The 16,688-nt window shown below is 41.6% G+C and overlaps 2 protein-coding genes across 4 annotated transcripts in view; one reads left to right on the top strand and one right to left on the bottom strand.

Annotated features, from left to right (window-relative positions):
- The window catches only part of iqsec3b (IQ motif and Sec7 domain ArfGEF 3b), a 32,294-nt gene extending 29,300 nt beyond the window's left edge, over positions 1-2,994 (top strand). Inside the window, exons 15-16 of one of the 3 annotated variants that reach the window (XR_010928398.1) lie at positions 120-635; positions 1,204-2,994. Coding sequence is in view for 2 of the 3 variants with exons in the window: in XM_067589638.1 (XP_067445739.1) it covers positions 120-539 (420 nt within the window). In the remaining variant the exon portion in view is untranslated. Of the gene's footprint in view, positions 1-119 lie in introns of all 3 variants that reach the window. The other 2 variants (XM_067589638.1, XM_067589639.1) reach the window with 2 other exon arrangements.
- Positions 2,995-3,421: 427 nt separating this feature from the next.
- ptprq (protein tyrosine phosphatase receptor type Q) overlaps positions 3,422-16,688 on the bottom strand; it is a 37,940-nt gene continuing 24,673 nt past the window's right edge. Inside the window, exons 40-63 of the mRNA XM_067589641.1 lie at positions 16,484-16,635; positions 16,071-16,212; positions 14,684-14,959; positions 14,166-14,537; positions 13,239-13,348; positions 12,816-13,002; positions 12,467-12,705; positions 12,203-12,272; positions 11,611-11,769; positions 11,103-11,391; positions 10,909-10,982; positions 10,700-10,799; positions 10,368-10,496; positions 9,048-9,092; positions 8,303-8,329; positions 8,026-8,107; positions 7,848-7,938; positions 7,175-7,251; positions 6,751-6,885; positions 6,475-6,600; positions 5,905-6,050; positions 5,525-5,660; positions 4,110-4,233; positions 3,422-4,015 (exon numbers count right to left, since the gene is read on the bottom strand). Of these exons, the coding sequence (XP_067445742.1) occupies positions 3,978-4,015; positions 4,110-4,233; positions 5,525-5,660; positions 5,905-6,050; positions 6,475-6,600; positions 6,751-6,885; positions 7,175-7,251; positions 7,848-7,938; positions 8,026-8,107; positions 8,303-8,329; positions 9,048-9,092; positions 10,368-10,496; positions 10,700-10,799; positions 10,909-10,982; positions 11,103-11,391; positions 11,611-11,769; positions 12,203-12,272; positions 12,467-12,705; positions 12,816-13,002; positions 13,239-13,348; positions 14,166-14,537; positions 14,684-14,959; positions 16,071-16,212; positions 16,484-16,635 (3,326 nt within the window). The 3' untranslated portion in view covers positions 3,422-3,977. The remainder of the gene's footprint in view (positions 4,016-4,109; positions 4,234-5,524; positions 5,661-5,904; positions 6,051-6,474; positions 6,601-6,750; positions 6,886-7,174; positions 7,252-7,847; positions 7,939-8,025; positions 8,108-8,302; positions 8,330-9,047; positions 9,093-10,367; positions 10,497-10,699; positions 10,800-10,908; positions 10,983-11,102; positions 11,392-11,610; positions 11,770-12,202; positions 12,273-12,466; positions 12,706-12,815; positions 13,003-13,238; positions 13,349-14,165; positions 14,538-14,683; positions 14,960-16,070; positions 16,213-16,483; positions 16,636-16,688) is intronic.

The following is a 16,688-nucleotide window of genomic DNA, read 5'->3' on the forward strand; positions in this document are numbered from 1 at the left end:
TCTGCATACTACCTACCTGCATGCCTGCATGCCCATGTGCGTAACACACCAGAGGGCTGCGTAGAGGCTGCGTTCAGGCTGGTAACTCCTCATGCGTTCTCTGACTGTTCCTAAACTAGGTGTCAATTCACAACAGGCTGCAGACCTATCAACTGAGCCAGCCCAGCATTGAGTCCACGCCTCTGGCCCTGGCTGCGCCGCCCGCCCTGCTCAGTCCCGTTCAGCCCGGGGAGCTACGCCCAGAAACACTCATCCAGTGTCAGCAGATCGTCAAGGTGATCGTCGTGGATCAGAGTGGACGAGGGCGGATGGAGGCCTTCCTCAGCCAAGGCCCGGCCACCCACCAGCTCATCCAGTCGGCCATGTCGACACCTGTGCGTGTCAGGGAGGGAGACGGCCCTCAGCCCCCGCTGCCGCCTCCCCCTCCCCCGTACAACCATCCCCACCAGTTCTGCCCCCCTGACTCACCCTTGCCCCTCCACCACACCATGCCTCTCACCCGCAGGCGCAACTCCAGTGGCTCCCGCAGCATTGTCTGAGTCATTGACTACTCTGTGGGCCCTGGGGGCCAGACATGACCCTCACACCCGGACACACACACACTTGCTGGAGCACTAGTCGACTCACTTTGAAGGGTAAGATAAAAGTATAGCAAAAAAAAAAAAATAGGGATATACTGTATAAGTTGAATGAAGGGACAAAGGAAAAGGAAACCAACAAGAATCTATTCATAGTCGTAACTGAGCGGTGGTGTTTTTGAACATGGAGTAGTTTTGATGCCATTTTTGAAAGACAACTTTTCTTCTTTCTTTTGTCTCCAGCCGTACATCACCCGGTAGATGATTGTGTTGTCTGTCTAGATTTCACACTCTTTAAGAGATCTTGTGACTTTGCATTTTTAAATGTCACCTGCTCAACAAATGTGTTTCTGTCAGAAAAGCAAACTCTGGCAGCCCTGAAAGAACATTGGATTGCTTTAAATATGAAGGAAAAAAAACTCTGTTTTGTTTACTTTCAGGGTTTTGATGTTATGTTCACACCTCTTTGTTTGGTCTACGTTTTTCAGTACTAGATAACACACTCAGAAAGGAACAGTTTCAGCACAGTTAAACTAGCTTCTCCACACTGCCATCATTTTTGCTCATCTCTGCATAAATGTGAAGAAATAAGATTACCAGTTTATTTGTTTCCTTCATTTTCTAGGGAAAAGAAAATCGGTATGATTGAGGAAGGAGGTGCAGGAAAAGCTCTAACATCTCTACCCTGTCATGTACAGTATAATGTAGTATGCAAGGATGTTGCTGCTTGCTAAACTAACCTGAAACCATATCCCGGCGACAATCATATTTTTCTGTGCTTCATTTGCTGTTCTTGTGAGTTTTGCTGAACTCGTGCGAGCAAGTATCCTCACAATAGTGTGTGACTGCCCTGATTCTGTGGCGTTTTGCTCTCACAGAGCTCAGGAAAGGATCTGCTGCACTATAACATATGATATCTGCACCTTTGAGTTGTATTGAGAGCCGTGTGCTTGTGTACTGTGTGTTCAATCTGCTTACTCAAGGGTGGCAGTGGGTAGGGCTGGTAATTCATCCAAAACAAGGCTAATGAACCCCTTTCTCCCCTTGTACATTAACTCCTAATGGATTATCTAGTGTGAATATTGTTGTTACCTTTGGATTTAGGCAATATATCTGCCTGGAAAAGTCTAGCTTTAGTTTAAAAATGAATAAAAACGGCTCCACACAGGGTAGACCAAGGTCACCTTACAAAAACATCATCCCTTTCTCACATATTTTTCCCTTGCACACTGAATATATTATATAACCAGAGATGCATTCCTTTACTGAATGTTAAATCAGGGGGAAAACGGAAGATGTCCATGAAATAATAATTGATTTCATCACCATGTTGTCTGTCTGTCCCGTGTCGGTGGTTCGAGCTCAAGCCAGTTTGTACAGCAGATCACAAATCATCCAACTGAGACACACCGAACACGTCTTGTACCTTTTGCACCACAGAATATATTGGATATATTGTAAATAGATAATATAGATTTATTCTGAAAAAAGTGATTGGTTTGCCCAGTGTATGTATCTACGTATGTATTTGTACAGAGAAGATCTAGTTTAAAAGAGAAAAAAAGGATATAGTTATTATAGTTATTATTATTCACATTTAATATCAGGGGGTGTCCTAAATCCTACTGCTACGAGAGACAGGAAACAGGCAGCTTTTATAGAATATACTCCAATTACCATGGTAACACACACTGATATTATTACAGATCTACATTAATCATTTAATTACCATGTCATATTATTACAGGATTATTAAGAGATGGCTGTGTCACCTGTTAGGGTGTGTAAAGGGCTATGCTGTATTGGTGAATACGTACAGTAAATCACAGGTCATGCACGCACACATACACAGTATATATATATATATATCTATATATATGTATATGCACACACAGGTGAACACATGCTCATGAACACATACACAACCACACACACTGACGCACACAAACACGTACATAGCTGCCAAAGCAACAACAAATCCAGCTTAGATTCACCTTAGGAACTGCTCGATTACTCAAGTCAGCAACCTTGCTTTGTTTACTGTAAACTCTGACTGACTTGTACTATACAGCATGATATTTATTTTTTGCTTTTTTAATTTACAGTACACGGGAGGAGTTTGATTATATGTTCGTATCATTATTGTCAGGGCATGTTTGGTTGATTGATGTCATTTTCTCCCCCTTTCTACTTCCTCTCTCCTTTCTGCCCGACCCCACCCCCCCCTTTACCCTTCTTCTCCGTGGTTGTCATGGAGACGCACCAATCTGCATCCTCACTGTGGAGCACTGTCATTAATCTTTGCACCCTCACAATATTTCTATAAGGAGGTTTCTTAAAGATCAACATGTTTACTAATGGAATATTTCTAATTTTTTCTGTTTGAAGAGAATGAAAGAATAAAAGTAGTTTTTACTCTCGGACTGTTTGTCTGTCTGTACTGTCTTTAAATTACCTGCGTCTGTAGCACTGTCTGCTTTTCTAATGAATGAATTTGCACCAGGTGTGCAAGTACGAAGGTGGAATGAAGGAGCTTATGGGAAATCAGTCTACACGGGTGTTCCTGTATCCCCCCAGCACACTGGGTCTGAAGTCATTCATTAGAGGATGAGGTCCGACCCAAAGCAATATTGAATCTGACATGTGGAAATCTGTGTGTTGCAGTGAGTCTGTATGTGTGTGTGTGTGTGTGTGTGTGTGTGTGTGTGTTTATGCACTATTTGGAGTGCATAATTTTCCATGGGAGCAATATCATAATTTGTAATTTCATATTGCAATGTCACAGTGCCAACATTTGATCTAAGAGAGTCTCAAATGTGTTATTGTTAAGTATCAAAGCCAGAAAAAATACAAGTTGATTTTATTTTTTTTTGAAAATCACTCTCAGGAAAGGAAAAACAAAAAAAAACACCTCGACACAGGCAGGATTACAAAGAGATGGGGAAAAAAACACCGCTTTGGCTGAATAAATTATCTTACAAAAACATAGAGGATATCATTATAATACAGTAATTACAATACACAGTGAAATCAGTTTGTGCAGGGTACCTTTAGGCTTACAGATGTAAGAGCTCTCAGTCGGCTCACCGTTTCTTTTTAATCCCCGTCGTTTCTGAAATGCTTTGTCTCTGTCTCCTTCCCTCTCTTTGAAAACAAGTGGACAAGAGGTTCATTGAAGCGAGGATTACTCTGAGAAGTGGGTTGAAGTGGAGTAACATAGTCTTAGTCGACTGACAAACCACTCAGTTCAGACTGTGCTGTTAACCTCCTGTTTCTCCTCCTCCCTCCTCTAGCCTTTCACGATTGAGGCGCTCGTGTCGAGGGTCTGTGCGCAGGCCACCTCCAAACGACGCCGAAAATTACACTCTTCCTCTGGCAAGGGTGTCCCTCAGTCAGTCTTTACATAGTAGTCTCTTCCCATTCTAGTTCAACATCACCTGGAGAGAAGTATGTGGAGTGAGCTCTGTGCCGTGGGGAGTGGTTTTCTGAGTGTATGTGTGCATGTGTGTGTTTATTGTATATGTCGTTTACCTTCCATGGCATCCAGGGAGTCCATCTTTTCCAGAGCAGAGTAGCTGACAAACCAGATGGACTGACTGTTGCCTTTGTTGTTTAGAAGTTCCAGGGTACTTTGGTGCAGGAAGATGTACTGGGCCTGACACACAAACACATTGAAAAATATTGTACCTTTCTGATGATTCAAGTGTTATTTTGAACAGAACATACGCTGAGCAAATGATCATCTTAATTCCTTTGGTGTGGTATTATTAAGCCTTAAAATAATGTGGGGTTTTTTCAGGGGTGTTCTGGTTGCTCAGGGGTCAAAGTTAACCATGTTCTGGCAATATTCCTGGTTTCGAGTCCAACTAGAGACCTTTGTAGTATGTTATCACCAATATCTCTCTTTCCCCTCATTTCCTGTCAGCTCTCTTCTGTCTACTAAAGGACTAAATGCCTTAAATAATAATGAGAGTTCAACATTAATTTTATTGAAATCAGTTATTCATTCTATTGTGTGATTTGGTGACATAATTTTTGAAGTCCAACAAGGCAAGCAACACTACTACAGATGTTTTAACAGATCCCTAGTTTAATTCAGTTATCTCTAAGTTATCTCTAACTTTTTTGGAAGTAAAATGTAAGTGAACACATCTGAATTGCTCTGTTTAATTGTCATTCATTGGCATTTCATTGTAAAACTGCGTGGGAGCAGCAGGAAACCTGAACTAGAAGTGTACTTCTGATACTCACTTATAATAACTTTAATATTTGCCTTTGTTTTTTTTAGATAATATAGTCAACCCGTGGGCTTGTTTAAAGCTGCCTGCAGAGTCACAGTGCTCCAGTATCTCTGCGATGATGTTTGTGAGTAACATTTTTATAAAACAACTGATCTGAATGATGGCCTTGTAGCTATCTGGCTCACTGAACACTGCTGTCTCAAAGAATCAAGCTCTCACAGGTTGGAAGCTGCTCTTTCATGCTCAAACCTTACAGCCAAAATGTTGAATTTCAAAAAAATGTATGGAATATCCAGAGAAGATAAAACAATAAAACTATGAGGAGGCACTGGCACAAGGCAGAGAGTCCACGCAGGCACTCAGACACACACCAGCGGTCCAAAAGCGATGAATAAGAGGGGTAATTTTAGGATAGGTTCATGTTTTTTCAAGAGGGGGAATCCTGCTCAGTATACATTTAATCTATTGCCAGATCATTCTCTTTGTCAAAACAAGAATTTTCCAAATATTTCCTCGTAGGAATGGGATCACAGCAGGGCATGAAGTAAAAAGTGGGACAACTACACTGCTATTGGTGAGTCTTTGATGATTCTCAAGTGTACTGGAACAACTTAACAAGAAACACTGTATGATTGTTTATTCTCTCTTGGTTGTAAATTTCAACCACAGAAATAGAATATAGCATTTTATTTAAAGTGTACTAACCAGATTCTGTACCATACACATCCTCTCACTGCGCAGTTCAGCCACCAGACCGTAAATATCGACAAAGTCGTGATCTCTGACGTGCTGAATGAGGTGGTCAAGAGCAATAAACACACCTGTTCTGCCCACACCAGCACTGAGGGAACAGTGAGAGAAGAAAACACCATTATACTGTCTGCTCCTCCATTACAACCAAAGGAACTGACATGTTTATGTCCCACTTGAGGGTTAAGCACAAAAGGAGCTATTTGTGATGGACTTTGTTGATATGAAACTCCATTTAATCACCAAAAACAGAATAAAATAGTTTAATTGTTAAGGACATTATAATACTATAATTCATGCAGTGTATATATACTAACACTGAGGGGCTTCAGTACCTGCAGTGGACCACTATAGTGGTGTTGTCATGCCTGTGAGCTCGGACAGCTTTGACAAACTTGATGAAAGTGCTGCAGGATTCTGGGACCCCATGTTCAGGCCATGACGTGTAGTTGAAGTGGCGAACCAAAATGTAGTGCCCATGCTGCAGAGAGGAATTCAGCTATTACATTATATTTCTAATTACATTAACATAAAAAACATGACTGTAACAGACTGCAGATAATTTACTCAAATGTACTCAGGACTCCAAAAGATTTCTCTGTGTGCTAGAGGAGGGAAGGATTTTTCTGCACAATGATTCTTAAAGTAATAGTTCATCATTTTGGGAAAAACGCTCATTAATTTTTTTGCTGAGAGTTAGATGAGAAGATTGATACCACTGTCAGACATGAGAGTGGAATCAATCGTCCTTTAAGTGGTTTGCCTGTAAAACATCTGGTGGCCCATTACCTTGCAGAACAAAAAGCACTGAGTCACATTTAATTTCTTTTGTATTACTCAGTTAGATGGAAACATGGCAAATTAGTGAAGAACAAATTTACTTTTCGAGTTATTAGGTTAGTTACCTTTTCTACTTTCAGGGTTCTGACAGTCCAGTCAGGAAGGATTTCCTCCGACACTTTTGAGATTAGAATGTCGCTAAACACTGACATTGGCTTGTTGTCCTCTGGCCAATACTTGTGACACCGAATCTGAAATGTCATACACACACACACACATTAGATTCGTAGCAGATATAACCCTCCTGGTGACAACGTAGTAATAGAGCCCAAAACTGAGCCCAGTCTGTCCTCTGAATGCCAAAACTAGTGGTGTTTTATAACAAATCTCTCATGACGCACTCTGCCTTTCTCATAACACTGCGTGAGCATGGCAATGGTGCGCGTTCCCGTTTCCCAGATCATCCTCCAGAAGTCAGCCACCGTCCCAGGCAGAGGACCCTGGGTGGCTATGAATTCATTGGGACACAGGTAGCCCTTGGGAGACAGACGGAGAGAAAGAGAGGCTTGTATGTGTAATATACATAATACACTATTGCAAAAAATGAAATAAATAAATAAAGGTTATTAACTGAGGCACAAACCTTAATTTCTACAATACATGTAAACACAGACAAGGATTTCCCCCCCAAAATTGGGAGGAAAACCTCTAAATATATCTATCTATCTGACAGAATCAGAGAGAAACTGAGAAATATCCAGAATAAACTCCTCTACTTTGCAATAAATGTGTGTCGGCTTTTAGCAGCCGATAGCTGGTACTCACTGAGACAAAGCTGGCGTTGATGTAGTCAGAGCCCGCAGTGCCTGGTTCTGACAGCAGTTTCACACGGTTATTATTATCTAGACACAGCACAGAGAAGAGAGGACTGTGGTAGAAAAATGTGAAATGCAGCTGTGCAAGCTGTGGCGAAATCCATATGTAGCTTATATTAGAGCTACAACAAAGAGATATTTCTGCTATGTCATCATATATCATAACTGTGGAAGCAATTTTTCAACCTGATCATTATTTTGAGGCATATTTTTGCTGGTATTCTATATTTTATTTTCACTTCCCCAGCCTGTCTGTGGCTCTCAGTCCCAAGGCCGTTTGTTTCTACTGAAGACAGCAATCTTTAAAAACAGCTGACAATTATATAGTTTAATTTTTTTTAAAAAAGGGGTCAGTAATTTCCTAAAACAGCTGGTCTCTGCAGTTTTTAGAAAACAGGAGTAAATACTGCATTTGCTGGGGACACTTGGTGCTCCAGGGGGCAGCGGGACAGTATACGTGATATTGATTAAACTACGGTGCCCTTGTTCATGGTAGTGAAGAAACATGTCACCCAGTGCCACAGTGTGACTCACTGATGTTTTTTAAAATACTTTTTTGGAAGGGAGGTCTACTATATCACGTTTTGGCTGACTTAACTAAGTTTATTCCCTGTTTTACTTACAAGGTTTGATGTTAGGGAAGCGGTTCTTGGATTTGTTCCAGGGCAGGTCAGCATCTGTGGTGGCCAGGTCCTGCAGCAGCTTCGGGAGCTCCTGAGGAGATACAGTACAATGCAACACATCTGTATTCACATAAATACACAAACATGTGTTTCAGGTTCAGATTTTAGGGTCACTTACCGCAAATTCTTCCTGGAACTTGGAGTTGTCGCTGGCACACAGATCCTCTACATGCTGTAGAAAAGACTTCTTGTTGACAGGCCTGACAGAGAGGCCGGGAGAGAAAAAGACAGAATGTGAGGAACAGACAAAAATGTACAAAAACTCTACGACAATTTGCTATTTTCTGTAAATGTATTCTTAGGCTACAACACGTATTACTGAGCAGCACAGAACATGCAGATCTATGCTGTAGCAACTGTGTGCATATTCACATTATTTATGCAGGATGACTTACTTGAGTGATTTCCTGTAGCTGAGCAGCCTGGACAAAAATAGATGGCAAAAATCAAACAAAATAAACAAATTAACTCGATAATCACAACTCCCACTGTGGTATTTTTATTCATGAGAGCAGAAATGATCCTCGTTACAGAGAGTACAGTATGTTAAGCAACGGAGGTTCAACCATGTTATATCTTTAATCAATTCCACTTTGATTTAACTGTGACAGACTGACTTTGATGTTTCAGTCTAAAAGGAATACGTGAACAGCAGTAAACTTGAATGAAGTGCAAGGGGATCCAATTTAACAAATAAACAAATAAACATGGTTGCTCCCCTGTGGCTGCTGTTTCTTTGCATTACTGATCCTAAGCTATCGATAAAGCTTACCATTTGTGCCCCCTAAAACCTCTAAGCCTTCCAAGCAATTTTGAGATAGCGAGTTGGGTAAACAAATTAAAATGGTCTCAAGCAGAAGAGTGTCAGCACAGCTCTGCAATAGCTGCCTGTCAGTGATGGAGGCAAAGGAGCACACCGGAGGAAAAACACTAACATCATCGATTCATTCGACTGTCGACCTCCACCAGAGGTTTGATAAACAACACAAATGGATGATTAAACACAAGCTCATACTGTTAATATGATGATGATGATTACACACACACACACACACACACACACACAGTGGTGATGCAACCAAATGATACACACAGGAAAAAGTGGCACACGCACACACACACACCAAAAGCCCAACTTACTGGATGACATATATCTCTTTCCGTCTAAAGAAGAAGGAAGAATACCTGGTGAGAGAAAAGTGCTCGGTGAGAGAAAAGCAAAGGCACCAGCAGGCTGGGTGAGTCAAGGCATGTGTCTGCACGTGAAAAGGAAAGTTATTTGTGAAAATCGGTGACAAGTGGCAAGCGTAAGTGTTACTTTATCTCAGCTCACTGTCCAAGTCATGAAGAGATTCTGGTCACAACAGAGCAGCGTACCGCTGGAACGACGGCAATTTGAACTTAAAAGACAGCGGGGGCAGCTTAATGCGGAGCACAGCATGCAACTGTCAAAAACATCAGATCTCTACTCTTAAAATAGTGTGGTAGCTAAAATAAGTAGACGGCATTATCCCAGGAACTGCCTCCCTTTTCAGGAACAGGTAACTGATACTTAATACAGTGATATTTAATAAAGCAGGCAAATATTTGCTCAAGCAGGGCAGTTATGTTATTTTTACACACAGTAAAGGTTAAGGGACAGTTATCTGCTAGGTGGGAGCACTTTTATTTATCCATCTCCTCACATGTGGGTTTTATGTTTATAATGTTCCTTTTCATTCAGTTCCTATTTTTATGTGTATATGAAGACAGCCAGTTTTACACCTACATGGAACCCTCTATTTTTGGTTTCTCTTATTATTTTGTTGTTGTGTGGGTGATGGCATTCTCCAATGTTGGGGAGGTGCTCAGAAAGCTTTATGTGCTTATTGGTTGTTCTAATGCTGATGTCTATTTATATTGGCGAATAAAAATTGCTGTGAAAAAAAAATGTTCCACTCATATTAAAAACTTTTCTTTCCTGTAGTTTCTCGCTTCATCAGCCGTCAGTGATCTCGATACACCAAAGCTAACACAAAATGTGACTTTGTTTCTTAGCTGATGCGAAATTGCAGCATGAGAAGGGAGAGCAGCTTGCAGCATTTATTATCTGTGCACTTGTTTGTGCCAAAATCAGAAGGGGCCCTTGAGTATGTAGGAGAGGATGGTTGTAGAGAAGCAGACAGCATGACTTCTGCAGAGAACTGAGGGGAAACTATAAAGCCACAATGATGCTGTGTTGTTTCGTGGTGCTGCAGCTTCTATTTTCTGCACAAACTCTACAACACTTGATGATTTGTGCTGACAGGAGTGCAAATCAAGTTGGCTGCGGCAAAGAGGTTTTTGTCATGTTGACTAAAACTTTGTATGAAGCAGTTAAATCAAGCCTGAAGTCATGCAGTGTGCACCCAGCTCAAAAACATGTGTGTTGTATCGGGTAAATCGACACTTAGATCAAAATGAAAAATTCTGGACACTGACCGGTTGAGTTTCTCTTGTTTCAGCTCCAGATCTGCCACAGCAATAAGCTGATCCAGTTTATACTTGGTCTCAATGATCTCTGCTTCTCTGGGTGAATAAGTCCCGCCCTCCTTCTTGCGTTGATGGATCCTAACATTTGATGAAAAACACGTCAAACACATTAGTTAATAATTTGATAAAGACAGAATTAGAATTTATAAAAACAGAAACTTAAAAAGGGTTAAAAGAATTTGCAGATGACATGTTCTTTCCTGCATGAGTACTTGGTCTTCATAGTAAATAGGATCAATGCAGTGTTTGGGTAAATGAATGAATGCCTGTTGCCGTCTTACTTGACTGATCCACAGATGATAATGATGAGTAACACAGCCAAGAAGAAGGAGAGGAGCACACCCATTATGATCTGTTCTTCTCTGGTCAACAGCCCGTCCACTACAGAGAGAAGGAGAGGACACTAAATGGACAGTATTACGCAAAGAGAAGTTACAGATCATGTTATAAAATTTTTGATGTAAAGTTATACAGTGTTGAATATACATACCTTTGGTTTTGACATGCTCCGAGTACTCAGAGTCTGTGTATTGGCCCTTGATGTTAGTGGCTCTGAACTTAAACCTGATGAATATGGAACATCACTCCAGTTTCAGCTTTATATTTTCTACAAAGCATAAACTGTACATTCAATATTTTTGAATAGTTGTGTTGTTGAAGCGAGTGTGCATGTGGCGTACTCACACATAGACGGTGTTAGGCTTCAGAGGTCCATTACAGAAAGTGTCAGTGTTGTTCTCCTCCATACAGGCATCACTCTCTCCGATCACGTATGTTCCTGACGTAGTGTGATTGTGCCTCACCAGGGGCCGGCCGTCTCCAGACACACTGCGACCCTCTCTGACGTGTGTGTCCTTGCGTGATGCCCCGTTCCCCAAACATGGCGGGTTGGGGAACCCCTTGTCAGTCAGGTAAGGGGCAGGGCGATGAAAAAACGCATTCTTCCAGCTGGTCATGTTCACGATGTCCTTCACTGTGACAGGATGGAAGTTAGCAGGGTAGAGTAAAATTATGAGTAAAATTTCTTTACATTAAGCCCTTCGATTTCTGCTTATATTTTGTCTTTTGTGAGCTTAAGACACAGTAACGTACTGTAAAACAAAAGTCTACTTGGTTTAAAGCGCATACAGGACAAATAGCCAAGCATGTTCAACTAAAAGTGACATCTATCAGTGTTTTTGAAGAGTCATACCCCCTGACTCGGCCACGATGACCTGAATTTTTGTGATTGGTCCATTGTCGTCACTATAGAAACAGGCAGGCATGCGGATGGTGATACTCCTGTGGGTAACCATGGCAACCCCTCCATGGCCCAGCACTGCCTGGGGTCTTTGGGTTGGCTTGGCCGGGGCTGGAACACACAAACGTATGAACACAGAGTTACACACACACACACACACACACACACACACACACACACACACACACACATACACACACACACACACACACACACAGAGGTTGTGGTGTGATACAGTATGTGTAAAGATGTGTTTTTTGTCTGTTGTATTTATAAAACATGACAAATAGGCTGCTGCTCAGTCACAGTCACAGAAAAACTGTGTCTCTATAACATCCACACAGATCTCATGATATTGCTGAGTTACATTTGATGTGTCAGAATAACTCAGGCTTGTATACTGTTGTACTGAGCATTAATACTGTGCAGTAGCACAATTCTCTGTCTTGCATCTATGCTGCACTGCTGCAACAAAATAGAGAAACACTGTACACACACACACACACACACACACACACACACACACAAAAAGAGAGACTTGAACCTTTGATCCCTGTTGTTATCTGCACATGTGCGCTGGGTGGGCTCCTCCCAGCCCCGTTCTTGGCTGAAATCTAGAAACAGATAAATAGAAGGAAGTAAAACAGCAGAGAGAGAGATGGTCAAGATATGGGTTCAAGTAAAGAAAACAGCTATTTGAACAAGGAAAAGCTCATCTGTGTTTTGGCTCAGGAAGGGTTAATTTGGGAGCTCCAAATGAGTGTGTGTCACCTGTATGTGAGATATACAGTATGTGTGTGCTCCTCACCTGTATACTATAGCTGTGACCTCCCTTTAGGCCTTCGATGACAGCAGTCAGCATGTTATGGTCTCTTTGGGTGATATTAAGGCTGATGTTCTTGACCAGCTGCTCCTTTTCATAGATGTACACAAAATAGGCAGTGATGTTTCCGTTGGGCTCCTCTGGGGGGGTGAAAGTAACCTTTACACGGTTCACCTCCTCTGGTATAACTGATATGATCACATTCTTGGGTGGATCTTTGGGCTCTGGGGACAGAGTAGAGAGTATAATATAGGAAAAATAAGAGATACTACATGTAGATTTATTTTAGGATGGGCATCAGCTGTCATAGGCCCTCAAAGATTTTTCCGCATACCTTCCTCCAGTGTTTGAAAGTCAATAGGCCCAATGGCCTTCCCATCCCTGGCAGCATGCTCCACTGGACCAGTGAAGGCAGTGACAGTCACAAAGTAACGGGTGAAAGCAGTCAAGTTTGTCACCACAACAGTCATCAACTCTCCTGGAGCCCGGACTGTTGAGTAGTTCAAACCAGGACCATCCACCTAAAAAATACCAGCACAGTCAATGGAAATATTTAATATTTGTGTCTTGTGTGGATACGTGAGCACAGTTGGAGTCATTTTTGTGCATTCTGCTACATCATATGTTAATCAGCTCTTGAGATACTACTGCTATTCTAAAAACTCTGCCTAAAATAACAACATACTGATCTGTTCTGAGAACAGATCTAACTGTGTTTATATTTGTGTATGTGTCTAATGTAACTCAGTGAGTTGACCTGCACAAGATATGAAGTTGGTCCAGAGAGAACAGCTGGAGCGTCCCACGCAACACGAAGGCTGTTGGCGGTGGGGGTCACTTTTAGGTCACGGGGAGGGACATCAGGGTCTGAGGGATAAACATCAAGTAAGATCTTTAAACACTAAGTGATAACATCTTAAAAATATTGTTATGTTATCACACCAATGTTAACATGCCATTTGCTGGAACTGGTAGGCACAACCCCTGTTGACTCATGGCTGTGTTGCTCTTATATGGCTCTTGCATCTGCTCAGGGTTCAGTCTACGTTGAGGTAAGTGCCTCAAATTAGTTGTGTCTTTCATGGTTTGCATATTCTTTAAAATTCGATTGACAAATGAATTTGTAATAATACTAATAACACTACTTCTCCTAATAACAAGAGTAGCAAAAGGGTTCAAAAAGAGAACAGATTGCATTACAGGAAGTCGAGGGCAGTATTACAGTGCTATGAGAATGTGAACTACTGCAAGACCAAAAACACAAGAAGATGTGGTAATCTTGATGGTGATTGCTGCTAGTTTCTGATGCATTAAGATATTGTGTGTGTAAACATTCTTTTAACATCTTAAAATGCCACATTACTACCTGTTAAAGCAATACAACTTGCTTTAACACGAGATAAATATCCTCCAGATACTATATACCTGTGAGAGTGATGCTGCTCAATCATACCTGTGTTTGTTTAGGTCTTGTAATGTAGACACCAGAGGCCCAATTTATTAATGAAACATCAATCTAGATGGGTTTAAAAATACTATTTAACAACTTGTATACTTTTTTTACTGGCATACCTGGAAAAAAATCACAGACTTATTTGTCAAATATTACTCCTTGTGTCCTGGCTAACCGCCAACCCTCAAGTGCAAACACAGAAACGTCATACAATCTTTGTGATGTTCTTACTCCCAGCAAGGGTGCGTGCATAATTCCAGCGTGTATATTCTCCAACTCCGGCGTTTGTCACAGCAGCCACTTTGAAGCGGTAGTATCTGTATTTAGCCAGAGATTGGAGTGTGACGCTCTGGTTCCCTTCAGTGCCATCTGAAGCAGTCACTGAGACGGTTACATTAGAGTCCACGCAGTCCAGGTTCGGTTCGTCCTCTAAGGCCGGCTGTGCAGTAGTTAGGACGTCTGGTTCACAAACAGTTGAAAGCAGCTGTGCAATGATGTGGTACTCTTTCAGCAGGCCTGGAACGGAGAGTGGTGGAGCCCACTGAAGTGTCACATTGTTAGGGGTGACCTGAGATATGTTGAGGAAGCGAGGAGCAGCTGGGACTGGTAGGAGAGACACAGAGGGTTGTATTTGTTCTGCATTAAAATGAGCAATTCTTTGAATTCACCGCGAGTAGCTTCTATTAGATAGTAAGCTGTGTCTACAGTTGCAAAATGACAATTACAATAATTACAATAAGACTGACTACCTGATTCAGAAAGAGTGGAAGCAGTACAGTTCATTCTGTCTCCAGGTCCTGCAGAGTTGACTGCAGCCACAGTGAGTGCATACTCCTGGTCTGGTGAAAGCCCAGTCACTGTGTACTCTGGTGTGTGGGCCTCAAGTGTGAAGGACTGCAAGTCTACCTCCACTAGAATCTCATAAAATAGGATCTGCCCATTAGGGTTGGCTGGAAGTTCCCATGATAGCTGAATTGAATCCCAGCCCACTCCTGAACAAGACAGGTTCCCCACAGCATCAGACACTGCAGGCAGAGAGAGAGGAGTGAGACAGTGATGCTGTTGCACCAGAATTAGTTTTAGTTAGTATTCTTCACTGTCCACTGTAGGAGAAAAGAACCAAATTAAATTTCAGTTTTTATCTATAGTTATTTCCTTACACAAGCTGAAAAAAAGACACACAGGATTCTGCCTTACTGAAAATTACATTTTTTTAAAAAAAAATGCAGTCTGCAGACAGACTTAACAGATTTGTGAATAGAAATCCTGATACATTTATTACATGAAAACAAGACAAATTAGCTTTATCTTGAACTTGTTGTAATTTTCAGAGACAACCATTACCGCCTTTAATTTTCTTGGCTGTATAGCCAGCAACTCTGCTGTAACAACCCACTCCACTGTACCTGGGGGGAACTGTGTTCTACTTGTTTTATATTTGAATTAAGTATAACTGCTGGGCTTTTTTTCACAATGCTATTCAGATGTTATTGTGAAAAAGTCTCAGCAGCGTCTCCACTGCCTATGAACACTACCTTTCCTTGGAGTTGATGGGAGAATAATGACAATGTTTTATACTTCTTTCATTGAAAGTGTTTTAAGTTTTTCATTTATTTGCTGGTTTACATCCCTTTGTTAAAAGAACCTCAGCTCTAAGTTTACACCAAAAAAATAACTGTATAGATGGATAAATATATTTGAATTATTTGCTCGTTTTTTATATAATTGGCATTATTGGATTGGTTGCTGCCATTAACCCTTGTGTGTTTCAGCCTTTTTATTCCTGTCTTTTAAATGACTGCATTTATGTAGCGCTTTTGTCCAAAACACTTTACAGGGGTTTTTTGCAGCTCATTCATTCATTCACAAACACACTCTCACACCAATGGTAGCAAGCTACTATGCAAGGTGCTGGCCTGCCCATTGGGAGCAATTTGGGGTTCAGGGACATTGAACCAGGGACACTTTGACATGCAGACAGGAGGAGCAAAGGATCAAACCACCAATCCTATGATTAGTGGACGATCCATTCTACTTCCTGAGCCACAGTGCCCCTCCCTTTTGAGTTCTTACAAATTAAATGAAGTGAACTAAATCAGTGTTACGTCCCTTGTGTGTAGACAGTGTGTACTTTACCTGACTCTTTAGTGGTGAAGGTCACAGGGCTGCTGAACTGATTCCCATGGCCCACTCTGGTGTAACTGTAAACACTGATCTCGTAGGAGCTATGAGGCCTGAAGCCTGTTAGATACTCTGTGGTTGACGGACCAGAGGAATTCTACATTTGTGCACACACACATAAAAACATCACACAGAGGAGATTAAATCATCCAATCCTGATTACTGGATGTCTTATTGTATCAACACACATATGTGCATGCGTGTGTAAGTATAATGTTATTGCTGAGTGGTATCTGGAGTGTGAAATTGGAGCTACCGTCAGTGTGACAGTGTGTACTTTCACTGAGTGGGTCTCTGGAGTGTGTTCAAGTGTGTGTGTGTGTTGTTGTTATTGTGGAGTAGCTTTTGGTGTGTGAAATTGACAGTACCCGGTGTGTGACGGTGTGTGTGATGAGGTCTCGGATCCTAAAGCCGTACTGTATCACCACTCCATTGGGCTCCAGAGGAGGCTCCCAGCTTAGCCACACAGAGACATCTGTGTGGTTGTGTATCGTCAGGTTATAAGGAGGGGACATAGGGCCTGAAATAGGCAGATAAAGAAGATAGACTGAAACAGACAGTAGATACACACCC

This window comes from Thunnus thynnus, chromosome 5, assembly GCF_963924715.1.
Source record: "Thunnus thynnus chromosome 5, fThuThy2.1, whole genome shotgun sequence".
Lineage (NCBI taxonomy): Eukaryota > Metazoa > Chordata > Actinopteri > Scombriformes > Scombridae > Thunnus > Thunnus thynnus.